General features: G+C 36.3%; 3 protein-coding genes across 7 annotated transcripts; 2 read left to right on the top strand and 1 right to left on the bottom strand.

The window, feature by feature from the left end:
• Positions 1-13: 13 nt before the first annotated feature.
• On the bottom strand, positions 14-3,725 carry OSCP1 (Organic solute carrier partner 1). Of its 2 annotated transcripts, none has more exons than XM_081992380.1 (5): positions 3,590-3,725; positions 1,773-1,963; positions 1,532-1,717; positions 1,155-1,437; positions 14-832 (listed from the first exon to the last, which is right to left on the bottom strand). In XM_081992380.1, the coding sequence occupies exons 1-5, from the start codon at positions 3,699-3,701 to the stop codon at positions 624-626; spliced, it is 981 nt and encodes a 326-aa protein (XP_081848506.1). In that variant the 5' UTR covers positions 3,702-3,725; the 3' UTR covers positions 14-623. The 2 variants fall into 2 exon arrangements, with proteins under 2 accessions (XP_081848506.1, XP_081848515.1); XM_081992389.1 differs by lacking the exon at positions 3,590-3,725 and adding an exon at positions 2,084-2,372.
• LOC145737367 (protein-lysine N-methyltransferase SMYD4-like) lies at positions 3,718-7,680 on the top strand. Its single transcript, XM_081992019.1, has 8 exons — positions 3,718-3,858; positions 4,065-4,275; positions 5,852-6,017; positions 6,071-6,356; positions 6,415-6,688; positions 6,739-6,943; positions 7,002-7,180; positions 7,231-7,680. The coding sequence occupies exons 1-8, from the start codon at positions 3,849-3,851 to the stop codon at positions 7,562-7,564; spliced, it is 1,665 nt and encodes a 554-aa protein (XP_081848145.1). The 5' UTR covers positions 3,718-3,848; the 3' UTR covers positions 7,565-7,680.
• Positions 7,681-7,983: 303 nt separating this feature from the next.
• On the top strand, positions 7,984-18,294 carry Pgant5 (polypeptide N-acetylgalactosaminyltransferase 5). Of its 4 annotated transcripts, none has more exons than XM_081991906.1 (10): positions 7,984-8,562; positions 10,033-10,287; positions 10,585-10,751; positions 10,980-11,107; positions 11,580-11,770; positions 11,834-12,011; positions 13,801-13,981; positions 14,711-14,850; positions 14,905-15,138; positions 15,187-18,294. In XM_081991906.1, exons 1-10 carry the CDS (start codon positions 8,345-8,347, stop codon positions 15,352-15,354), a joined length of 1,860 nt encoding a protein of 619 aa, XP_081848032.1. In that variant the 5' UTR covers positions 7,984-8,344; the 3' UTR covers positions 15,355-18,294. The 4 variants fall into 4 exon arrangements, with proteins under 4 accessions (XP_081848032.1, XP_081848006.1, XP_081848023.1 ...); XM_081991880.1 differs by lacking the exon at positions 13,801-13,981 and adding an exon at positions 13,196-13,376; XM_081991897.1 differs by lacking the exon at positions 13,801-13,981 and adding an exon at positions 12,765-12,945.
• The last annotated feature ends 1,524 nt before the right edge of the window (positions 18,295-19,818 follow it).

The raw sequence follows: 19,818 nt of genomic DNA, 5'->3' as shown, positions 1-19,818 counted from the left end.
ATAATACAACAAGTCTCTTTAAGGCACTTTATTGTTATTTAAAGAGTTCCGTCTGATTGATATACACAGCCTAGCCAATTGCAAAATCACCCTAATGGTGGTATAGTACAGCGTAAATTGTACACCGTAAAAATTCCTTGTATAACATATTAAAATGTAATAGGCACGATTACTCGAAATATACTGGTATAAATGGCGGTAAAAAGGAATATAATGTGATTGATAATTATTGTGTATAAGTACTTAGTATAATTGCATGACAGAATGCTAAATGATATTCGATGTGCATTAAATCTATATTGGGTGAAAGTAATTAAATCAAGTTTTACTGGTACCCTTTGTTGGGCCAAATCAGTTTCAAATCACAATAATTTAATTGTTTTGACCAAATCGGTAGTCAGTTTTGACAGGTCACAGATTTTCGGACCCATACAGAGTGTACCGAAATGCGCAAAAAAGACTGATTTCACATTAAAAAATTCGGTGTAGTTTCAGCAGTTGAACTCATTTCACGACCGTTGTGATTTGGATAAAACATAACATTCAAAAGCCAACTTTTTTTGCAGTTAATTCTTTACACCCTGTATGATTTGAATAATAAAAAAACTTAAATGGAAATCAAATCAGACCACTTCGTTTTGTCCCCCTTCGATCATATTCAGCAAATCGTCTTTAAAACTGTTTGGCTCCGAATCGTCTCGGACACTCAAATCCATCATCAGCGATTGGAGTTTGTCGTTGTCGTTGACATTTACATCGATACTGAATCCGTTTTCGTTGTTGTTGATTTTTGACTCGGTCATTGAAGACAGCCGCAACATGGTTGGATTACCTGTTAAAACATTTTAAATTGTAAAAGTGACCCAACTATGATGATTCTAAAATAAGTTCTTATATTGCATGCTTAGGTGCTCCATCATATGAATAATCTATAGGATGATACGAAAAATGTTCAGAATGACTTTCTACACCCAAATGGACTATTATAGGTTTACATTCTCTTAAAACCGGATAAACGCGCTCAGGCAGAGCCTTGGTTTCAAATTTGACTGTTTTTATTTTTGTTTTCTTGACACTTTGATTTGTGGAAACTTAACTAATATAGCTCTGGTAGACCTGACTTAATACATTTTAAAACAGCCCCATTTTCTTACCATCAATACTTCCAGTACTCAGCTTTCTTTCACCAAGAATCTCATCCACAAAACATTTCAGTTCGTTGACATTTTCCGGCTCCAACGAAGACTTTTTACTCGCAGTCTCGCTGCTACTACTCAGATTCTCCAGTATCCTGCCATTCTGTGTGGATTCGTAGATGTTACTGCCCACATTTTTTAATAGATTCTGCGCGATTGGGTGCAAATCGTTGGTGTTGAACAGGCCGTCGTTGCCCTGCAGTCCCATACGCATTAACAGGGACACCCGCACTTTGAAATCCTAGTTAGTAATGACGTGTAAGCGTTTACTTGACGCTTCGTGGAGCGAGTATAGCGTCACTTTTGCTCTGCTCGCTCCATTGCAAACAACCAACCTGACACCAATCCATCAGATCCTGGTATAGTTCCATTTTCTCCTCGTCGCTGAGTACTTTAGTGAAATTCTGCAAAACGTTCTGGACACGGTGCAGCTGAAGCTGCGTTCCTTCGCTAGCTACGTAGGATTCCAGTTCGGCCACGTGTCTTTGCGTTGTTTCGATTATTGCAGGTGACATTGCTAACTTAAAAAATTAACAAATAATTTTCTCCACTAGACTAAACTGAGACGTTACCTACTTGCCATTTAAACACCATAGTGATGAGATCCCAAAGTTTGTTCATACTGACCGAGTCCAGTTTCATTGAGGAGCAATTCGCTATGGTTTCGATTACCTCCCTAACAGCTTCGTGGGTATAAGTGTTTTGGGGCTTCATCAGGTCTTTTATAAGTCTACTCGATGTCAATGCTGCTATTAGGTCTTCTAATACTGCAATAATTTGAAATGTGAAGTTTAATAAGAATAAAATTCAGGAGAATTTTCTATGTAGTATTAGTATACATGGTGTTTCATGTTTTAAAGAGTGTTGAAGTTATCTCTATCTCTAACCGTTTTCAATCACCAATAAGTGGCCCTTATTTTCGTGGACACCAGTGTATAATTAGATTTTATAGATATTGCCTAAATGACTAATAAAAAACAATTTAATGTTCGAATTTTTCATTTTATGTTCCAGTAATAAACAACCGCAGTAGGCAGCAAAACTACTCCAAACCGACATAAATTTAAAACCGTGTACATTTATTTACGTTCTGTTGTTATTGTCCTGTTGCATACTTAGTTTATTACATGACGTACAGTTTTCATGGCGGAACGACTACACCATACAATAAAAATAGCAGAACCTAATAATAGAATGGAGGGTTTATTAATGGGGAATCAATAAAATGAAGGTTTTACGTGGTAAAATAGCCTGATATTGTAAAATAGATAATGCGTTTATTCAATTCAGGCTACATTATCGATTTTGCTTAAATTTGTTAATTGGATTATTATACACAATCATCATAAAAATTTAAAAATATTTTTTAATGAAAATTGGCTCATGTCCAAGAAATTTAAAAAAGTAGTGTTAGAAAACTCCAAAATGTCATATAAATTTACTTATTTTTTATGTTTTATCATCTAATTCATTTTCCTTAATAAAATTTCTGTGTCATTCTGCAACAGTGAAGACATTTTATTAAAATTAAGATTCTTTAAAAAACTTTCAAATGTTTTAGAAAAACACACCATATTCAGAGAAGTCAAATGCAAATCTCTGATTTCAAACACATGAACCGCATTCGTTTTCAAGCTCCATGGAGGGAGCAGAGCGCTTTTGACGTCACAATGACGTAATTTGGCAAAACCATAATTTGACCAATTGTCAAATTACGTCACTGTGACGTCATAAACGCTCCGCTCGCTCCATGGAAAGTGAAAACGAATGCGGCCATGAGTGTTCAAGCCCAGCTTAAGTTAAGCATGGTCCTGTCACTCTTTTATAATGTGTTCTACACAGTCTGAACCACACTTGACTTAAGCTTGGCTTGAAAGTACGATGGTGCAAATGGGGGTATTAGAGACAAATCTCCTCAAGCCTACTGGTTGAAATTAACAGAGTGTCAAGTTTGTTTTGTCCTATCAATGCGATTTAACCAGAAAATCTCAGAAATTGTTTTGGTAACCTCGTCAACGTCAAAACGTCAAATATTTGTCGTTTAGTACGTGGTTCCCCTAATTTAAGATATTTTTTTTTGTACTTGACATTTTGGCAACGTTGCCAAAATGTCAAATTTCACAAACATGGTTGGCCTTGGCAACACTGAAATTTTCCTTACAATACTAAGTTTTTATGCAATCACACATACAGAATGAACCATAAATGTACAAAAAAATGTTGGTGCAAACCACAGCATACTACGCAGCATATATCAAATAGCTGATTACTCTCTCTAATCTGATTGTTGCCTACCAAGCAAAAAACCACAGTGCACTGAGAATGTGTGTGTATGCGTTTATTATTTAAGAAAAAAAAAACAGAAAACGTGCTGACCAGTTTAAAAATATCACCTAGTATAGCGCGTTCCTCTGCTATGTTTTGTGCCTGCAGTCTCTGAGCTATAACGAAGATCATTTCCGAACCTAGGTTAAGTACTAGGAAAGGCGTCGAATACGTCGACATCGTGGTGCGGACAGCCCTACCGGCTTCAACACTACCAGAGACTAGACTAGACACATTCTGGACTGTTTATTATAATAAAGTGCCCTGTTGTGTTGTGAGTGTACAGACAGAAAAATCGATTTTTCCTGCTTATAAAACGCCGACAGCATGGCCCAAGGTACGTTGTTGTCAATTTTAGTTTACGTTGCAATATGGTTAAAACTTGAAAAAAATCATCAATAATAACAATCAGTGCTTCTCAAAGTATTCCTTGTTTAATGTATACTGATTAATGCGCTTACGCTGTTAAACCGTTAAATTAAAACAACTAAGTTGCTGGAGAACGAAATTATAAACAATCAATCGGGCAACGTCGCTTTGCAGGTGCAGGACAAGTAATCATTCCTGAAATAAACCAACAATTGCAGCGCCACCTGGAGGAGACGAACGCAGTGCTCGCGGTGTCCATAACGTTTTCTAAGCTGCAGAGTAACGAAAGACGCCTGAGTTTTGCCTACGACTTGTTGCAGGAAGCCAATTTGTTGCCAAATTTGACGATAGATGGCAAAAGCAACAAAAAAAGTGAAGAGTTCAGGTACAAATTCAGTTAATAATAATTTATTGTCAATTATTATTGTATATGCAACACCGGAAGATAATAAAACAGGGATGTAAAATTTATGGAATTTTTCGGGAAAATCTGAAAATTCAAAAATAATTAGTTTTTTACATTTTTGTACTATTAACTTAAAGGTATTTAGGCAGTTGAAAAAAATCAGAAGGTAAAAATTCTTGACAATTCTAGTTTTTAACTTTTCAAGGTAAAACGGTGCATAGTACCAAAAAAGTGTATAGAAGGTAAAAGTTGCATCCCATCGAGGTGCATTTGTGGTAAAGATTCAGACCTCTAACCTGAAACGTTCCTGAGATATTGAGCAAAAACTGGAAAAAAAGAGAGTCAACTTTGACGCCCTCTAGCGGCTAAACGGGACAACTTAGCTGTGCCCGCTCAACATCACGTGATATTCACTAACGTTCATTAACTTTCTTTTGTTATACGGTGTGTTTATACAGGGTGTTTCAAATAAGCGAGTTATGGACGATTTTCTGAAAAAGTGCACCAAAATTTTGTTCAAATTGGGAATTTCTGCTTTCGAGGAGGGTGGTCAAAGTAAGGTTGCTAGAGCAAAAATAATTGAATATTGATACAAACATTTGACATCAAGTAGGTCTAGAATTTGATGTAGATTCCAAAAATCGAATGAAAAATTATAAGTTTGGTTTTTTGCTCAAATTTGAGACACCCTGTATACTGACGGATTATCTAGGAATGAAGTATATGCAAATATGTACAAGATTCATATTTGGTATTTTTTTATAAAATGAAAATTAAACAAGTTACAAGGATGTTAAAAATTCATTGAATCACCCTGTAAACTACTCAGTGGTATTGTCAATAACTCGCTTATTTTGACAATTATAGGGTGGTTCAATATACCAATTTGTAGCCATTGAAATTCTCTTTTGACCATCCTGTATAACGTTTTTACCTAAAACGTCGAATAAGTGAGTTATTTACTGTTAAAACTGAGTTGTTTGACTTTGACAGTTTTGACTGTGACAGCCCATAACTCTGTTATTTTGACAGTTACAGGGTGGTTCAATATACCAATTTGTAGCCCTTGAAATTGTCTTTTGATCACCCTGTATACCATATATAGTAGAATGGCACGCTACCGAAAGATGAAAGCTTTTTTACCGGGAATGTGTTGTCCAGAAGGGATAAATTTATAAATAATAATTTTTTTAAAATCATAATATTTTAAAAAGTGTTGAGGTTAGGTATACAAAATTTTGTAAAAAGTTTCCAGTAATTTTCCGGAAAAAATTGGAAAATCTGAAAATTCAAAAATAATTTGTTTTCTAATTAATTGTACAACAATCCAATGTTCAATATCTCTCTATACTCTGTGATATCTCTTCTATACTCTGTGATCTTTAATTATCTAGCAGAATCTTTCAAACAAAAATTTTTGGGAATTAGAATACTCGCCACTGTTCCTTAATAATGATACTTATTGAACAAGATGCTAAGTAATAAGTATCATTATCACCAATATGAATGATTCCAACTAACATTCTTTAATTGATCAAAGGGTTTATTCTTGTAGGCAAAAAGGAAACGAAAAATTCAAACAAAGAAAAGCCCAAGAATGCCACGAATTCTACACCAAAAGCGTAGCACAGGCCGAATCTGGAAGCGAAAACCTAGCCCTAGCTTACGCTAATCGTTCTGCAATCCTCTTTGATGTCGGTCTATACAAACAATGCCTACAAGTGTTTAGTAACTTTAAAATTTGCAAGTTTAAGTATTACTGGAGTTTTTCTAGGACCTTGAGAAAGCGCTGCAGCACAACTACCCGGAGAACTTAAAACCCAAACTTTTGGCCAGACAAAGCAAAGCCAAACAACTGCAAAATACTCAACGAGAACTTGAGTTCAACACTCCTTGTCCTGCTATACCTCAAGAGGACCGAAATCCTTTGATTCAGTCGGCTTCAAAGAGCGTTATGATAGAATATTCGGACAGTCTAGGAAGACAAGTGGTGGCCGCCAGGGATATCGAACCTGGGGAAATAATTGCAATTGAAAAACCTTTTGCTAAAACGCTCATAGGTAATTTATTACTGCAACTCTTCAATTTGAATGTGTTGAAACTTATTGTTTTATCCAGGGCAGTTTTATACGCACTGCCATCATTGCCTAAAGTTGTGCTACACTCTGATTCCGTGCACCAAATGCACCCAGGCAATGTTTTGTAGCGAAACTTGTTTGACAGAAGCTTACGATCAGTACCATCAGTTTGAATGTTCACTGTTGCTGACAATACTGAAATTGGACCTAGATCATCGACATTTACATTTGAGGGTGACGCTCCTGGCTAGAGATCGTTTTAAAGACTTGGACAAGTGTAAAGTGACTAAAGACGACGTCTACAGAAGCGATAGGTTGATGGTAATTTGTTGTGTGGCCCTGTGTATAACTTATTAACTTCTAGATACGATGAAATTTACAATCTTGTTGCAAACACGTCCAGCCGTTCTGTGACCGATTTGTTCAACAGAGCAGTTCACGCGGCTGCCCTTTTTCACCTGGTTAAAACCCGAACCAGCTTTTTTACCTGCTTTGATGAAGGTGCAGAGCACACTTTTAAGGAGTTGCTGTTGCACCATATGCAGGTGGGACCGTGTAATTTCCACGCGGTAATTTGCCTTTTGGTTTAAACGCAAAAATGTCGCTGATTTTCTAAATAATTTACAGGTAAATGAATCAAATGCGACACTAGTTGATCAAGAAACTGGAGATGGAGCATACTCGTTTTTGAGCATGTTCAACCACTCTTGTTGCCCAAACGTTGTTAGGGAATCGTACGGGGATACCATTATTTTAATTGCCTTGGAACCGATCAAAACTGGACAACAATGCTTCGATAACTACGGGTAATTGTTCCTAAACTTTTAAAGCCAATTTTAACTAAACTTTGTAACAGTTGTCATCATGCAGTAATGCCCAGGAAAGATCGACAGCCCAAATTGAAGAAGCAATACTTGTTCCACTGCACCTGTACAGCTTGCACGGAAAATTATCCTTTGTATGAGTTTTTGCAAGATCACCAAGGTTCGAGAGATTACAAATTATCGGACGAAGAGCTGTTTATTTTACAATCTGGTTCTGATTTGGTGGAAGCAAAAAAGATTTTTGAAAAGTTACTATACAGAATTAAAGCCGTTGCCAGTATGAAGCCGGACAAGACATTGAGCGAACTACAGGAAGCTGTCAAACAATGCTATTCTATTTTTACCATGATTAAAACTCCTTTTTAGTGTTTTTGTTTGTTATTTTCGTATACTTAAAATGTTTTTAGTTTTTATACTTACTTTACTTGATTAAAATAATAAAAATGTTTTTAATTTCTTCCTGGGATGAAAATTCCTACAAACCGATTTTTTTCTTTGCGTCCATGGATTAACCCATAAAAATTGAAAAAACCCATTTAAAAAAAAATTTAAATTTCCATATTTCTGTTTCTATATTGTAGAATGCATTTTATCCGTGTTATTTAATTATATTTTGATGATTTCTTTGACTTAGCATCTTTTTTTTCAAATTTGTTATTTTTTAAAACGAGCGCTCGCTTTCAACTACGGAACGCACTTCTTGTAATTTGTGTCACCATACTGACATTTCACTGTCAACGTCAACGTGTTAATAAAAAAAGAGGGAGCGAAAGAGCAAAAAAGAAAGAGATAAAACTTTGACAGGTTGGTCGTAAAGGTGGTGGAATGTTGTAAACGTCGACGTGTAAATCGGCCACAAAAGTGAAAAATAATGAATTTATTAGTGAAATCGTGTAAAATAAGCGTTTGCGACCGCATGGGGAACGTGTAGAACCGTTATCCAAGTTTGGTGCACGAAAATATCGCCGCCTTAAGTTACGAACCAGCCAGCATATTTGTTTACAATTTTTGTTTTACCACTTTTTTGACGTTTACTTTCGAAAAAGAACTAAATTTTTCGCGAATTTAAATAAAGTTGCGAGACAACCTTGAGGTCTAATGTGCGCTTCTTAAACAAAACCACAAATTAACTAAACAGACTGAAAAATGCTGTATGGAAAACTAAAAATACACACCTGCAGGGTTATTTTGCTCACCTCCTTGGTGTGGTTCCTGGTGGACGTTGTGATACTCAGTTTTTACTCAGAGTGTTTGGGTGGTTCCTGCAACCAGAAATCACCCCAAGCCCAGGCTCTGATTGATCCTAGTCAGGATTATGATCTTGGTTTTGGGGACAACAAAATTGATGAGATTCAACCACAAAAGTAAGTATTCTGGGACACAGTTTTGTTCTTTGTCATGTGGCAATACTGTTTGTATTAGTTTTATATCCTAAAAGTTGTTTGTTGTGATGATATGTCTACATTTCCAATTTGTGATTTGTCAAGAAAAATGCTGCTGAGATGCTACACATGTAGACTTATTATTAAAATAGGGAAATATTTTAGTTTCTATTTTACTCTATTTTTGAATTAATCTGGATGACTTCATGGTTGTAGAGTAGAATTATGTGGTAGGTTATTGAAGGTTTGTATCAATTATTAATGAATAATTATAGTGGCTGTCACTGAAATTCAAATTTCCTAGCTAAGGGTTAATTTTAATATAGTACATTTAATAGGTTTGTTGGCAGAGGCCCTGACTGGTTTCCAACTCAGAAACAGTAAATGTCAAGTTTCATTGGTTGTATGCTCACATGACTATGACATTTCCTGACTTGTGGCCAATTTATGTATAACTATTTCTCTGATTACTAGTTGGAGATTCTTTCTGCGAACAGACCTAATAGCTTACAATTGTTATGGTTATACATTTTTTATTGCTTATTATTATGCAAAATAGGCATACACTTTAGTTTTGTAAAAACCCAAGTAAATTCCACATTAGATACATTTCAAGTAGGTACTCTATACACTGCTTATTCAGTATGTTTTAAAAATTAGGTAAAGATTTAAACAGATTGAGAGTGATTGCATTCAGCTAAAGTCTGCAAATTGCTTTGTCAAGAACCCTTGGTAAGATAAGAATCACCATTCAATCATAATTAGATGCCAAGATAATTACATTCAAAAAAATATAAAGATTTGATTGAGTTGTCTGCCTTCTTAATTATTTCCAGAGATTTGGACATTCTATTCCATTAATTTCAAAAATGTATCACTACAATTCAACATTTTGTACATTCCTAACCAAATATTTTTAAATAATAGTTTAGGGAGGCCTGTATCTTGGCCTTTATGGTTAATTTAATTAAAATTTTTTGAGCCTTCAGTTTGTATTATTCTTATTACAACAGGCTTGGTATTTTTAAGGCAGCAAATGATCAGAAAAAACCAAATCTTTGATTTAAGGGTAAGTATAGATTTACAAAAATTATAAATGTCCTATAAACAAGAATTTACAGACTTAAAGTTGCTTTTTCTTTAATTTCCATATTTTTGCGTACACAACTAGATTTACTCATAGAACACCAGCACACAATTTTGTTTGGTAAATCAATTTCAACCAACAACTTCTACTGTTACATGCCTTACCTAATTTCATTGCAAAAACTACAAAAGTCCTCAAGATTGTTCTGATAGTTTTCAATTCATAACTACTACTTGTGCGGAGTATCAGATAGCAAGTAATTACTATAATTTAACACTAGCCAACTAGGTCATAGAAAAAGAAACTTAATTGCAGCGAAAATTTGTCAGTAATCTGCAATAATTAATTCAGGCACTAAATTTCAGTAACCTTCCACACCAGTCACAGGACAATGGCGTTGGAGTGTCGGTGACCTATCACCCATCCGTCCTAAAACGATGGAGACCCGCCCCCGTTGTTTTACCGGTATCGGGTCGACCTGGAGAAAAGGGCAAAGCGGTGCGAATACCTTCAGACCAGGAGGCTCTGATGAAAGAGAAATTCAAGCTAAACCAATTCAATTTGCTGGCAAGCGACATGATTTCCTTGAACAGATCGCTGCAGGACGTGCGATTAGATGGGTAGGTTGTTCAATGAACCTGTAACAATGCATCAAACGAATTATTATAGGGGAAATTGTGCAAAAAGATTATTCAGGGGGATTACTACATTGTTGGTAACATAGTGGTAGAAATTGCGACAGCGATAGGTCACGGTACTGAATTCGTTTGTTATTGTGTTGCGGTTCAAGTTCCGAAAGTAAAACGATGACATTCGAGCGTTTAATCAGGCCAAACTATTTATTAGTTCCAAAAAAAAGCATTGACTGCATAATCAGTTACTTCATTCAGGCTGAAACCTTTTTTTTCTGACTTCAGATGCAAAAGCAAAGTGTACCCAAGGTTATTGCCCACTACTTCCATTGTTATCGTGTTCCACAACGAGGCTTGGAGCACTTTGTTGAGGACAGTATGGAGCGTGATCAACAGGTCACCTCGGGCTCTCCTAAAAGAAATCATCCTGGTCGACGATGCCAGCGAACGAGGTACGTTTCAAGCAAACGTACCGTTTAATAAAACACTCAATCTTAACAATATTCCTTAGATGATTAACGTAACATTCAGTTATTCTCCCGTAATTACCGTTCCTAATTGGCTTGGCATTGTGAATCGTTGCATTATGATTTCTTATCTGGTTACATACAAATTTTTTTTGCCGCCTTTCATTGAACAGGTGTTTAAGTCCCGTTACTAATGGACCCCGCGTTTTGCAGATTATTTAGGCAGGAAACTGGAGGAGTACGTTAAAACGTTGCCGGTTCCGGTCTACGTTCTGAGAGCCGAAAAACGTTCAGGACTTATTAGGGCTCGATTACAGGGTGCCGAAAAAGTAACAGGACAGGTAATTATATAAAATGGAAAAGGTGCACTTAAGTTATCAGGCAGTACAGTTAAATAATAATTGTTATAGGGGTCATTAAATTATCTTAGAAAAAAAGGGAAAGGTTTTGAGGTTTCTCTTCTAATAAACTAAGTCTAAAAAATATTGATAAATTTAACTAAAACTGAAATTTATTTTGCCAAAATAAGAAAAAATTGAAGTGTTTTAAATCATACAACATAAAAAAATCGTTTATGTCTGACAACGTTCAGGGTGACTTTTAATGCCTATGTAAGCATTATTGGGCTTAAATCTCAGCACATGTATACTTACTACCATTAACAAAAAACTGTTTTATAATACAGAGAAAATTTTATAATAAAGAGAACATTTTATGAATATGTAGATGGTAAAAAATCATGAACAAACTATGATTTTTCAAAACACAAAAAATAATTGTCTATTTTGAAATTCTAAAAGGATTTATTTGCAGGTGATCACTTTCTTAGACGCGCATTGCGAATGTACTGAAGGTTGGCTGGAGCCCCTCTTGGCCCGAATTGTGGAGAATCGCAAAACTGTCGTCTGTCCCATTATTGACGTGATATCGGACGAAACCTTTGAGTACATCACCGCCTCGGACATGACCTGGGGCGGTTTCAACTGGAAGCTGAATTTCAGATGGTATTATTATTAGCTGGTTCAGTCTTTGAATCGATTTTCGTTGATTGGGACGTTGCGGTTTAGGTACAGAGTGTCCCAGCGTGAAATGGATAGGCGAAAAGGTGACAGAACGGCACCGTTACGCACTCCCACCATGGCCGGCGGTTTGTTCTCCATCGACAAAGACTATTTCTACGAAATAGGCTCCTACGATGAGGGTATGGATATTTGGGGCGGCGAGAACTTGGAGATGAGTTTCCGGGTGAGTGTCCACTTTTTTGTTATTTTTCCTGGTTATCATTACAAACGAGAACTTTGAGACCGTGTCCGCGACGTGTGTGTAGGTTTGGCAATGCGGCGGCATCTTAGAAATCAACACGTGCTCACACGTGGGGCACGTGTTCAGGGGCCAGTCTCCTTACACGTTTCCGGGCGGGGTCAGCAAAATCATTCACAAAAACTTAGCTCGCGTCGCCGAGGTGTGGCTCGATGATTGGGCGGACTTTTACTTTGCGATGAGTCCAGGTTTGCTGCTCAATAATTTTTTTGTGACGTCCTGGGATTTGGTTTTGTGATTATTGAGCGACCAGGAAGGCTTTTTGCTGTTTTTTTGTGTATGTGCGAGCTTCCGTTGTGTGGCTTATTTTGAAGGAATTTAATGATTGAAATTGATATTAAAATAAAAATAATAAGTACACAAGGTTGGTTAAAATTAAAAAACTACGCAATTTTAAATATCTTTTCTGAGACAATTCACTTTGAGAACAGTGAAGGTGTAGAATAAAATGTAATTAAGAAACACTTGCTTGATTTCTTAAGAAGATATATGAAAATTAATGTAAAAATACTGAATTGCCTAGAGTGATGATGATGTAAGTTGATTTCTGTCACAGTTTCGACGTCTAGGCTGATACAATTATGCTCTGAAAAGTATCTTAAAAACTATTACTACTGTGTACTATTTTTGGGGTATCTTCAATGTATACGTTATTATCAAAAACTAAAAACGGTTTAGGTATGGCAGTGCGGCGGTATCCTAGAGATAATACCGTGCTCGCACGTAGGGCACGTTTTCAGAGACAAATCACCCTACACCTTTCCGGGGGGCGTGTCCAAAATTGTTCTGCACAACGCGGCCAGGGTGGCCGAGGTCTGGATGGATCACTGGAAAGACTTTTACTACTCGATGGTGCCAGGTTAGACGCGTCCGTTGTTGCCAGAGTTCGGGCTTCGATTCGGCGCTTTATTTTTTTTGCGTTTTCGGGCGCTTTGGTTTTTTTTATGACTAACCGGGTTTTTTACCTGTACAGTGTGTCAAATTTTAACAAAATGTACTCTTTTAAATCAAAATTAAGACACTCTGTACAGTCACTAAAAAATATTATTAGGTTTTTCTAAAAATTAAGTCATTTTTGGGGTTTATTGACACTGCTAATTGGGGCTTAGGTGTGGCAGTGCGGCGGTATCCTAGAGATAATTCCTTGTTCGCACGTCGGTCACGTGTTTCGGGACAAGTCTCCGTACACCTTCCCAGGGGGCGTGTCCAAAATAGTGTTACATAACGCCGCTAGGGTCGCTGAGGTGTGGATGGATAATTGGAAAGAGTTCTATTATATGATGAGTCCAGGTTCGGAGAGATTGTGCTTATAATAACTAATAATAACCGGGTACTAAGAGAACTGGTTGCTTTTTTTAGTATACCAGAGCATCCAGTTCTTTGCATGGGGTTTATTAATGTATTGCTGAAGTTAACTGCCCAAAAACTAACTTATTATTGTATTGGCTAACAACCGACAAAGGCAGCATTTAAACAATTGTGTAATACACAACATGTTCCCATACATACGTATGTGATACTTAATACACGAGTCAAAAAGTTCTTAGTGCTCTAGACATTACATTTTCTCATTTTTTGCAACCTGATAGATGTCTAGAGGCCTCTAACAGCACATATCCAAAAGTAACTGATAATTCTAATGGTCCACATCTCTCTGCATAAATATATACAAAACGAAAATTAAACCGAATAGAAACGAATCAAATGTATCCAGGTCTGGATGTGCGGCGGAACGTTGGAAATAGCGACGTGTTCTCACGTGGGTCACGTGTTCCGCAAATCCACCCCCTATTCGTTTCCGGGCGGTACGTCCCGCATCGTGAACCACAATAATGCGCGTTTAGCCGAGGTGTGGCTGGACCAATGGAAGGACTTCTATTATAACATCAATCCAGGTTCTTTCATTCAGTCCGTACGATCAAAGTTCCGTGTAGTTTGTCACCGGTTTGGTTCATTTTCTGTTGCTCTACTTGGCACTTTGATTGGTTCAGGGCGTGATTTAGTCCAAAGCACCCCTTAGTTGAACAGAGTTTTTTGTTTTTTATTTTTGTAAAGTAACACCTTATTTTTTTAGCCACAATTTTTTATTTTATTAAAACAGTGCACGCTCTGTTTTTTGTTAGGTTTTTAATAGGACTTACTAGCACTGAGATTAGTAGGACCCTTCTAGCTCAAATCATAATATTTTATGTACAGGACGGCCTTTCTGGTTGGTATTATAGGGTACAGAATCGGTAACATTCAATAAGAATGGTTGTTTTTATTTGTTTCGGATATCCGGGAGATTTTTGGAAATTGAATTGATTCTTCTCCATAGGTGGTCACTTAATGTTTCTGTACCCTATAAAACCACCGAAAAGCTTTTACCCTGTACTGTTTGGCCGTTTTTGTTACGTTATTGCACAATTGTTTACTGTTTTGTTTTGCATGAGCTTTTCCTGTATTGCTAGCTTGGGTTGGAATGGTGTAAAACCCAAAATGGGACTGTTGAACTGTGTAGGACAGTTAATCCAATCACTTTCACCGATTTAAATTACTACACCGGTTTGTTAAAACTGTCTACACCCAGTTAAATAGTCCTGCACTGTCACTTACACTTTTTAAACTATTTTGTCGATGTTTAGGTGCCAGAAATGTGGCTGTAGGTGACGTATCCAAACGCAGAGAACTGCGTGAAAAACTGAAATGCAAAAGCTTCAGGTGGTACCTGGAAAACATTTACCCAGAGTCCCAAATGCCTTTGGATTATTACTACCTGGGTGATGTAAATTTGATTCACTTTTATATAATCTTTGGAATCTTAATTTGAGGATTTCAGATTCGCAATTTGGAGTCCAGGAATTGTCTGGACACTATGGGAAGGAAATCGGGAGAGAACTTGGGAATGACTTATTGCCATAACATGGGTGGTAATCAGGTGTTTGCCTACACCAAGAGGCAACAGATAATGAATGACGATAATTGTTTGGATGCCAGCAGCAAAAATGGCCCAGTTAAACTGGTGCGGTGTCATGGAATGGGCGGAAACCAAGCTTGGGTCTATGACGAAGTGGTAAGTGGTACACTTTCAATATAACTTGAGTTTTAACTGGATCAATAGGACAAGACAATCAAGCACGTGAACACTGGGAGCTGCTTACAAAAGTCTGACCCTAGTGACATTAATTTACCGTTACTGAGGCCGTGTAATTACGCTGAAAGTCAGCAGTGGGTGATGGAGAGTAATTTCAAGTGGCAGGCGAACAATCAACGCGACGAGGACAGATAGGACTAATGTCGTCTCCGTCGTGTAATTTTGTGATAGGTGTGCTCGCTATGTGAGTTTTAAAATGGGTGAATGACTGACTGTCAGAGTCAGGTAAGCGTGATCAAGTGGTTGTAAGAAAACAAATGGAGAATCAAAACTGTTTATTCTGTTCAATTCTTAGCCATATACTTATACATATCTTGTTTTCGATGAGACTTTTTTAAGTAGGCACGGCAACCGCGCATTTAGTTTATTCTACTACTACTACCTACTAACGTATAAGACCTAACAAATTGTTGATAATATACGAAAAAGAAAATATTAACATTCCTCTACTGTTAGTGGTTAAATAAAAGCAACGAGGCCTCGGCGCTTTTACGGTAATCATTCCTTCGCCTGTACTAAGACCGCATTTGCGGGGACGTTCAACCATGACCTCTTAGTCATTAAGAAGGTTTGGCAACGTTGGTTTATCGATTGTAGTGAACGTGGAACACAGTCTGTCAATTTGTTGCCTCCTGTATCAAATCAGGATTTTAATGCTTTTGACAGCTTAAAAGTGTCATGTAACATGTTAACTGACTAAGTAAACTGATTTATTCCAAAAAATTTTAATGACGGAAACCGTTTGTCCAACTGTAAATACTTTTTTCTATTAGAGATTATCTAACTGAAGCACCCTGTATATTTTTTTTAGTGACATGACACTTATTTGGCCATGACTGTTTAAAAAAAGTTGTAGTAGCCTGCGACAAATATTAAGAAACGTATTTTTTAAAAGAAAAACTGTAAAAAACTGTTTAAAAATTTTAACGGTAAATAACTAACTTACTAAAGTGTTTTTGCTAGGAATTTATTGAAATGCGCATTATTTTTTTCCTTAAGTCAGCTTAAATTGACAATTATGGCCCACTTTAGCTCGCTACTCAATCTCGATTTAACGGTAAATTTCATTTAAATTACCATCAGTAATTTCAACTTAATAATTTTTTTTAAATAAAATATTACTTCCTGCACTTGCTAAAGTATTTTCGTTTCATTAATATATGCATTATTAGATAGAACAATCAAGATTTATGTAATCAAAGCTTATTTTAGCTTGGCACGGTCTAGTTTTAAACGTTAATTCCATTTAAACTACAACTTACTTCAGAACAAGTTAGAGCTCGAATCAGATGAGAAAAGGCCACCGCATCATCAATGACGCAGTTTTTAAAACTATTTCTTTCTCCTTCTACAGTTGCCGTCGCATTAGATATAATCAGAGGCGTCCTATTAAAATATTCCCGAAAATATATTGTTAAGCGGTCAAAAAGCCACTTGGCAACGTAGTACGGTTTTTACTTGGACACAATTAAAACAGATGCGGCAGCGGCCAGGTACATTTGGACCTTTTTATATGCTTTTACTAGCCGGCACTCTAAACGGTGTTGCCAAGTTTAAAAAAATGTAGTGGCGGACAGGGAGACTTAGGGGGTTAGGTTAGGTTCCGTTTTAGTCTGGTGTTTTGGTTGTATTGTTGATGGTCGCAGTTGAAGTTCACATAGTGTTATGAATAAAAAACGTTATTTTGTCAAAATGTCTTTCAAAAAGGTTGGAAAGAAAGGTGTTATCATATACAGCCAAGGCCGTGAAATCGTCAGTAACGTCTTACAATTTATGAAGAAAGAAGCAGAAGGAGTTTCCATTCCTTTGAAAAACTTGTTGTCTTTTATTTTCTTTATTAAAAACGACGAAAATGTTTCATTTTACTGATAAAATAATAGCACGCCACTGACTGGCTGCAACAACTTGGAAAGTAACGAGAGCAGCAATATTTAAAGCGAGACGTACAGAGATCGTGACATCATCGTTTGATGACGCCTGTGGCCTTTTCTTAGCTGATTCGAGCTCTACTATACGGTAAATTGTCATCAAGCCAGTTTCATTATAATCAATATTTATTTGATTTAAAAAAAATAGGTAAAGTAAAAAATGTTTTACAGTGTACTTAGACTTGAAATCAAACATTGCCAAACCTCGCTCAAATCATGGTTGTACTTTCATGCATTAGTTGCGAGTATAAATGACGTAGACTGCCATTTTGTACATATGATAAAAAGAGAATTTATTTAAAGCATTTTGCGCAGACGGGACTTTGTAAATGTGTTACATTTTTAATCAGACTCTATAGTGTCTTCCTCAAACGCGTACGAATCGGCAACACCGCTTTTATCCTATAATAGCTGATTAGACAATAGATACGTTAGTAAATCAAGAGGTAGCGGATTTGTTACTGGACCAAGGAGGCTGCCAAAATCGTGTTGTCGGATTTATCATATTTTAGAGATCTGAGCGATATTTTAATTCTTCTTATCATAGCATATCATTAATCGTTTTAGCAATATTGTTTGCGTATTAGTTGCGAAGCGCCGACAGTGTCAAATCAACTATCTGGCTATCAAATGAAACCAATTTTTTTTTCTGAAATTTAACATAAAAACAGTCAAAGTAGATACTAAATTTGAACAATTCAGGACCTCGTTGTCTGATGGAAGAGAAAAATTGACTAATTGAGTTATGTAAAGTTTTAATTATCCATATTGATATTGCTCACACACGACGATAGTTTTATTAGAGCATTTACGATATTAGGTTATTTAATAATCTCATCCGTTTTTTCAGGATATTACGTCATATCAACTGTGTATATACCTATATTTGGTTTTGTCGTTGATTACAGTCCACTTTTAAATAGAAAAATTGCAAGGCAGCTCTTTGTAATGATTTGGACTGTAACTTGACGCGATCCAATATCGACATATCTTAAAATGTGGCAAACACGATTTTTTTCGTATTGTTTCTATATTTTTGTTGTAAAATATTTAAATTCTGTTACATACATTTTAGGCTAGGTGGTGGTGCAATCCAGCTTATTCTAAATAAATTTTGAATTAAATTAAGGACTTTAATATTGATAAACTATTTTTTTTTTTAATCCTAAAGTACCTCAAGACTTTCTCTATGCGAAATACCAGTAATCAAAACCAAGAAAAACGTGAATGATGGCAGACCTTAGCTGCAAGGACCAGAGACAGCTGAGGTCTTTTCTCTGAAACGTAGGATTTAGTTTGGATTGGAGTTGCATGTATCAAACAAGAATTGAGAATGACTTTTTGGACTAGGTTTACACCCACTTAGAAAAGGTAAACGTGTTCACAACTGGCAGAGCCTTAGTTTCAAATTTGAATGATTTTCTTCTTGTTTCTTGAACACCCTGTATTGTTACGACAATCACTCTCGGGACTGCAAAATTGTCTCGAGAGTGATTATCTTGATTAATATCCATTTTTTCAAATAAAAACTACAAAAGATAGATGGCAGGAATGCCAAAATTGGAGAAATAACTAAACCTAAAACAAAACTAACCTAACTACTTTACTACAGTAACTCTTCCATTCAGAAACATGACACTACTAAAGGAATTGATCGGATACCAGAAACGTTTTTGTAGATATATGAACTACTCTCTATATTAGCATAATTACTTACTGTCTCTGGTACGTTTACGGAATTAGTCCAAGAAACAAAACGTCTAAAGTTCACGTGGTGTGTCGCACTATGACTCCTACGTCAGGTTTTCTGGAATTCGCTCACAACATCATCATGGTATCAGTATCGTTTTGAACAGCAGCAATTAGCTTAGTCTCTAGCTCTTCAAAGATGAAATCTGTTGGACAGCTTTGCAGTGTTCCCAACTAGTTTGCTTGAGCAGCAACAAATGTTTCCAATTGGCACCTGATTGGAACTGCTCAGTGCAGATTACACCTTCTTTAGCATTAGTCCTCGAACAACAAACGACGGGGCGATCGTATTTCTGGCTAGCTTTTTACACGAGGTGAATCAACTGTTTGGAGCTTTCTGTAAGCTATTCTTCTATCAGTCCGCAACTTTAGCTTCACAAGAAAATCAGATATAATGTCTGACAATTCTAAAAATTATTATCAAGAATTGACATCTCTACCTCTGCCTCTACCTGAATATCCGTAGCATCCCTTATAAACTTTAATTTGCTCAAAAAAAAAGAAAAAATAAATAAATAAATCTTAAAAAGAATAGATATTTTTAAGACAGTATAAGCAAATCTGGTGGAATATACTGAACATCTTTTTGATGATGAACAACGACCGGAAAAACCAATCCATCTAAAATTTTTAAAATTATGGAAGCAGATACTATTGTATTGAAACACTAACTGCGCTTTTTAACAAAATTTATGATACCGGATTAATCCCAGAAAGATTTTTTTACCTTTATTACATTGCCCAAGAAATCAAATGCAAAATCGTGCGAGGACTTCCGCACCATTAGCCTGATGTGCCATGTATTTAAAATATTTCTGAAGATCATTCATACGCGGATATATAAAAAATGTGAAGAGAACAACGGAGAAACACAATTCGGGTTCAGAGGGGCAGCATGAAAAAATGATAGAGATGTTAACTG

The sequence above is a fragment of the Ips typographus genome, linkage group LG1 (assembly GCF_016097725.1).
Source record: "Ips typographus isolate SLU linkage group LG1, UJ_Ityp_2.0, whole genome shotgun sequence".
In the NCBI taxonomy this organism is placed as follows: domain Eukaryota; kingdom Metazoa; phylum Arthropoda; class Insecta; order Coleoptera; family Curculionidae; genus Ips; species Ips typographus.
Note: the sequence above shows the minus strand (reverse complement) of the source record. Positions and strands in the feature narration are given on the sequence as shown.

Coding starts and splice junctions, on each gene's coding strand:
- OSCP1 (XM_081992380.1), bottom strand. CDS start 3,701: ATGTCGACGTATTCGACGCCTTTCCTAGTACTTAACCTAGGTTCGGAA. Junction 1,964..3,589: donor AGAGGAACGCGCTATACTAG/GTGATATTTTTA, acceptor AAATTATTGCAG/TATTAGAAGACCTAATAGCA. Junction 833..1,154: donor GAGTACTGGAAGTATTGATG/GTAAGAAAATGG, acceptor ATGTTTTAACAG/GTAATCCAACCATGTTGCGG.
- LOC145737367 (XM_081992019.1), top strand. Junction 6,018..6,070: donor TATACAAACAATGCCTACAA/GTGTTTAGTAAC, acceptor GAGTTTTTCTAG/GACCTTGAGAAAGCGCTGCA. Junction 7,181..7,230: donor CAATGCTTCGATAACTACGG/GTAATTGTTCCT, acceptor ACTTTGTAACAG/TTGTCATCATGCAGTAATGC.
- Pgant5 (XM_081991906.1), top strand. CDS start 8,345: ATGCTGTATGGAAAACTAAAAATACACACCTGCAGGGTTATTTTGCTC. Junction 10,752..10,979: donor CGACGATGCCAGCGAACGAG/GTACGTTTCAAG, acceptor CGCGTTTTGCAG/ATTATTTAGGCAGGAAACTG. Junction 13,982..14,710: donor CTATTATAACATCAATCCAG/GTTCTTTCATTC, acceptor GTCGATGTTTAG/GTGCCAGAAATGTGGCTGTA.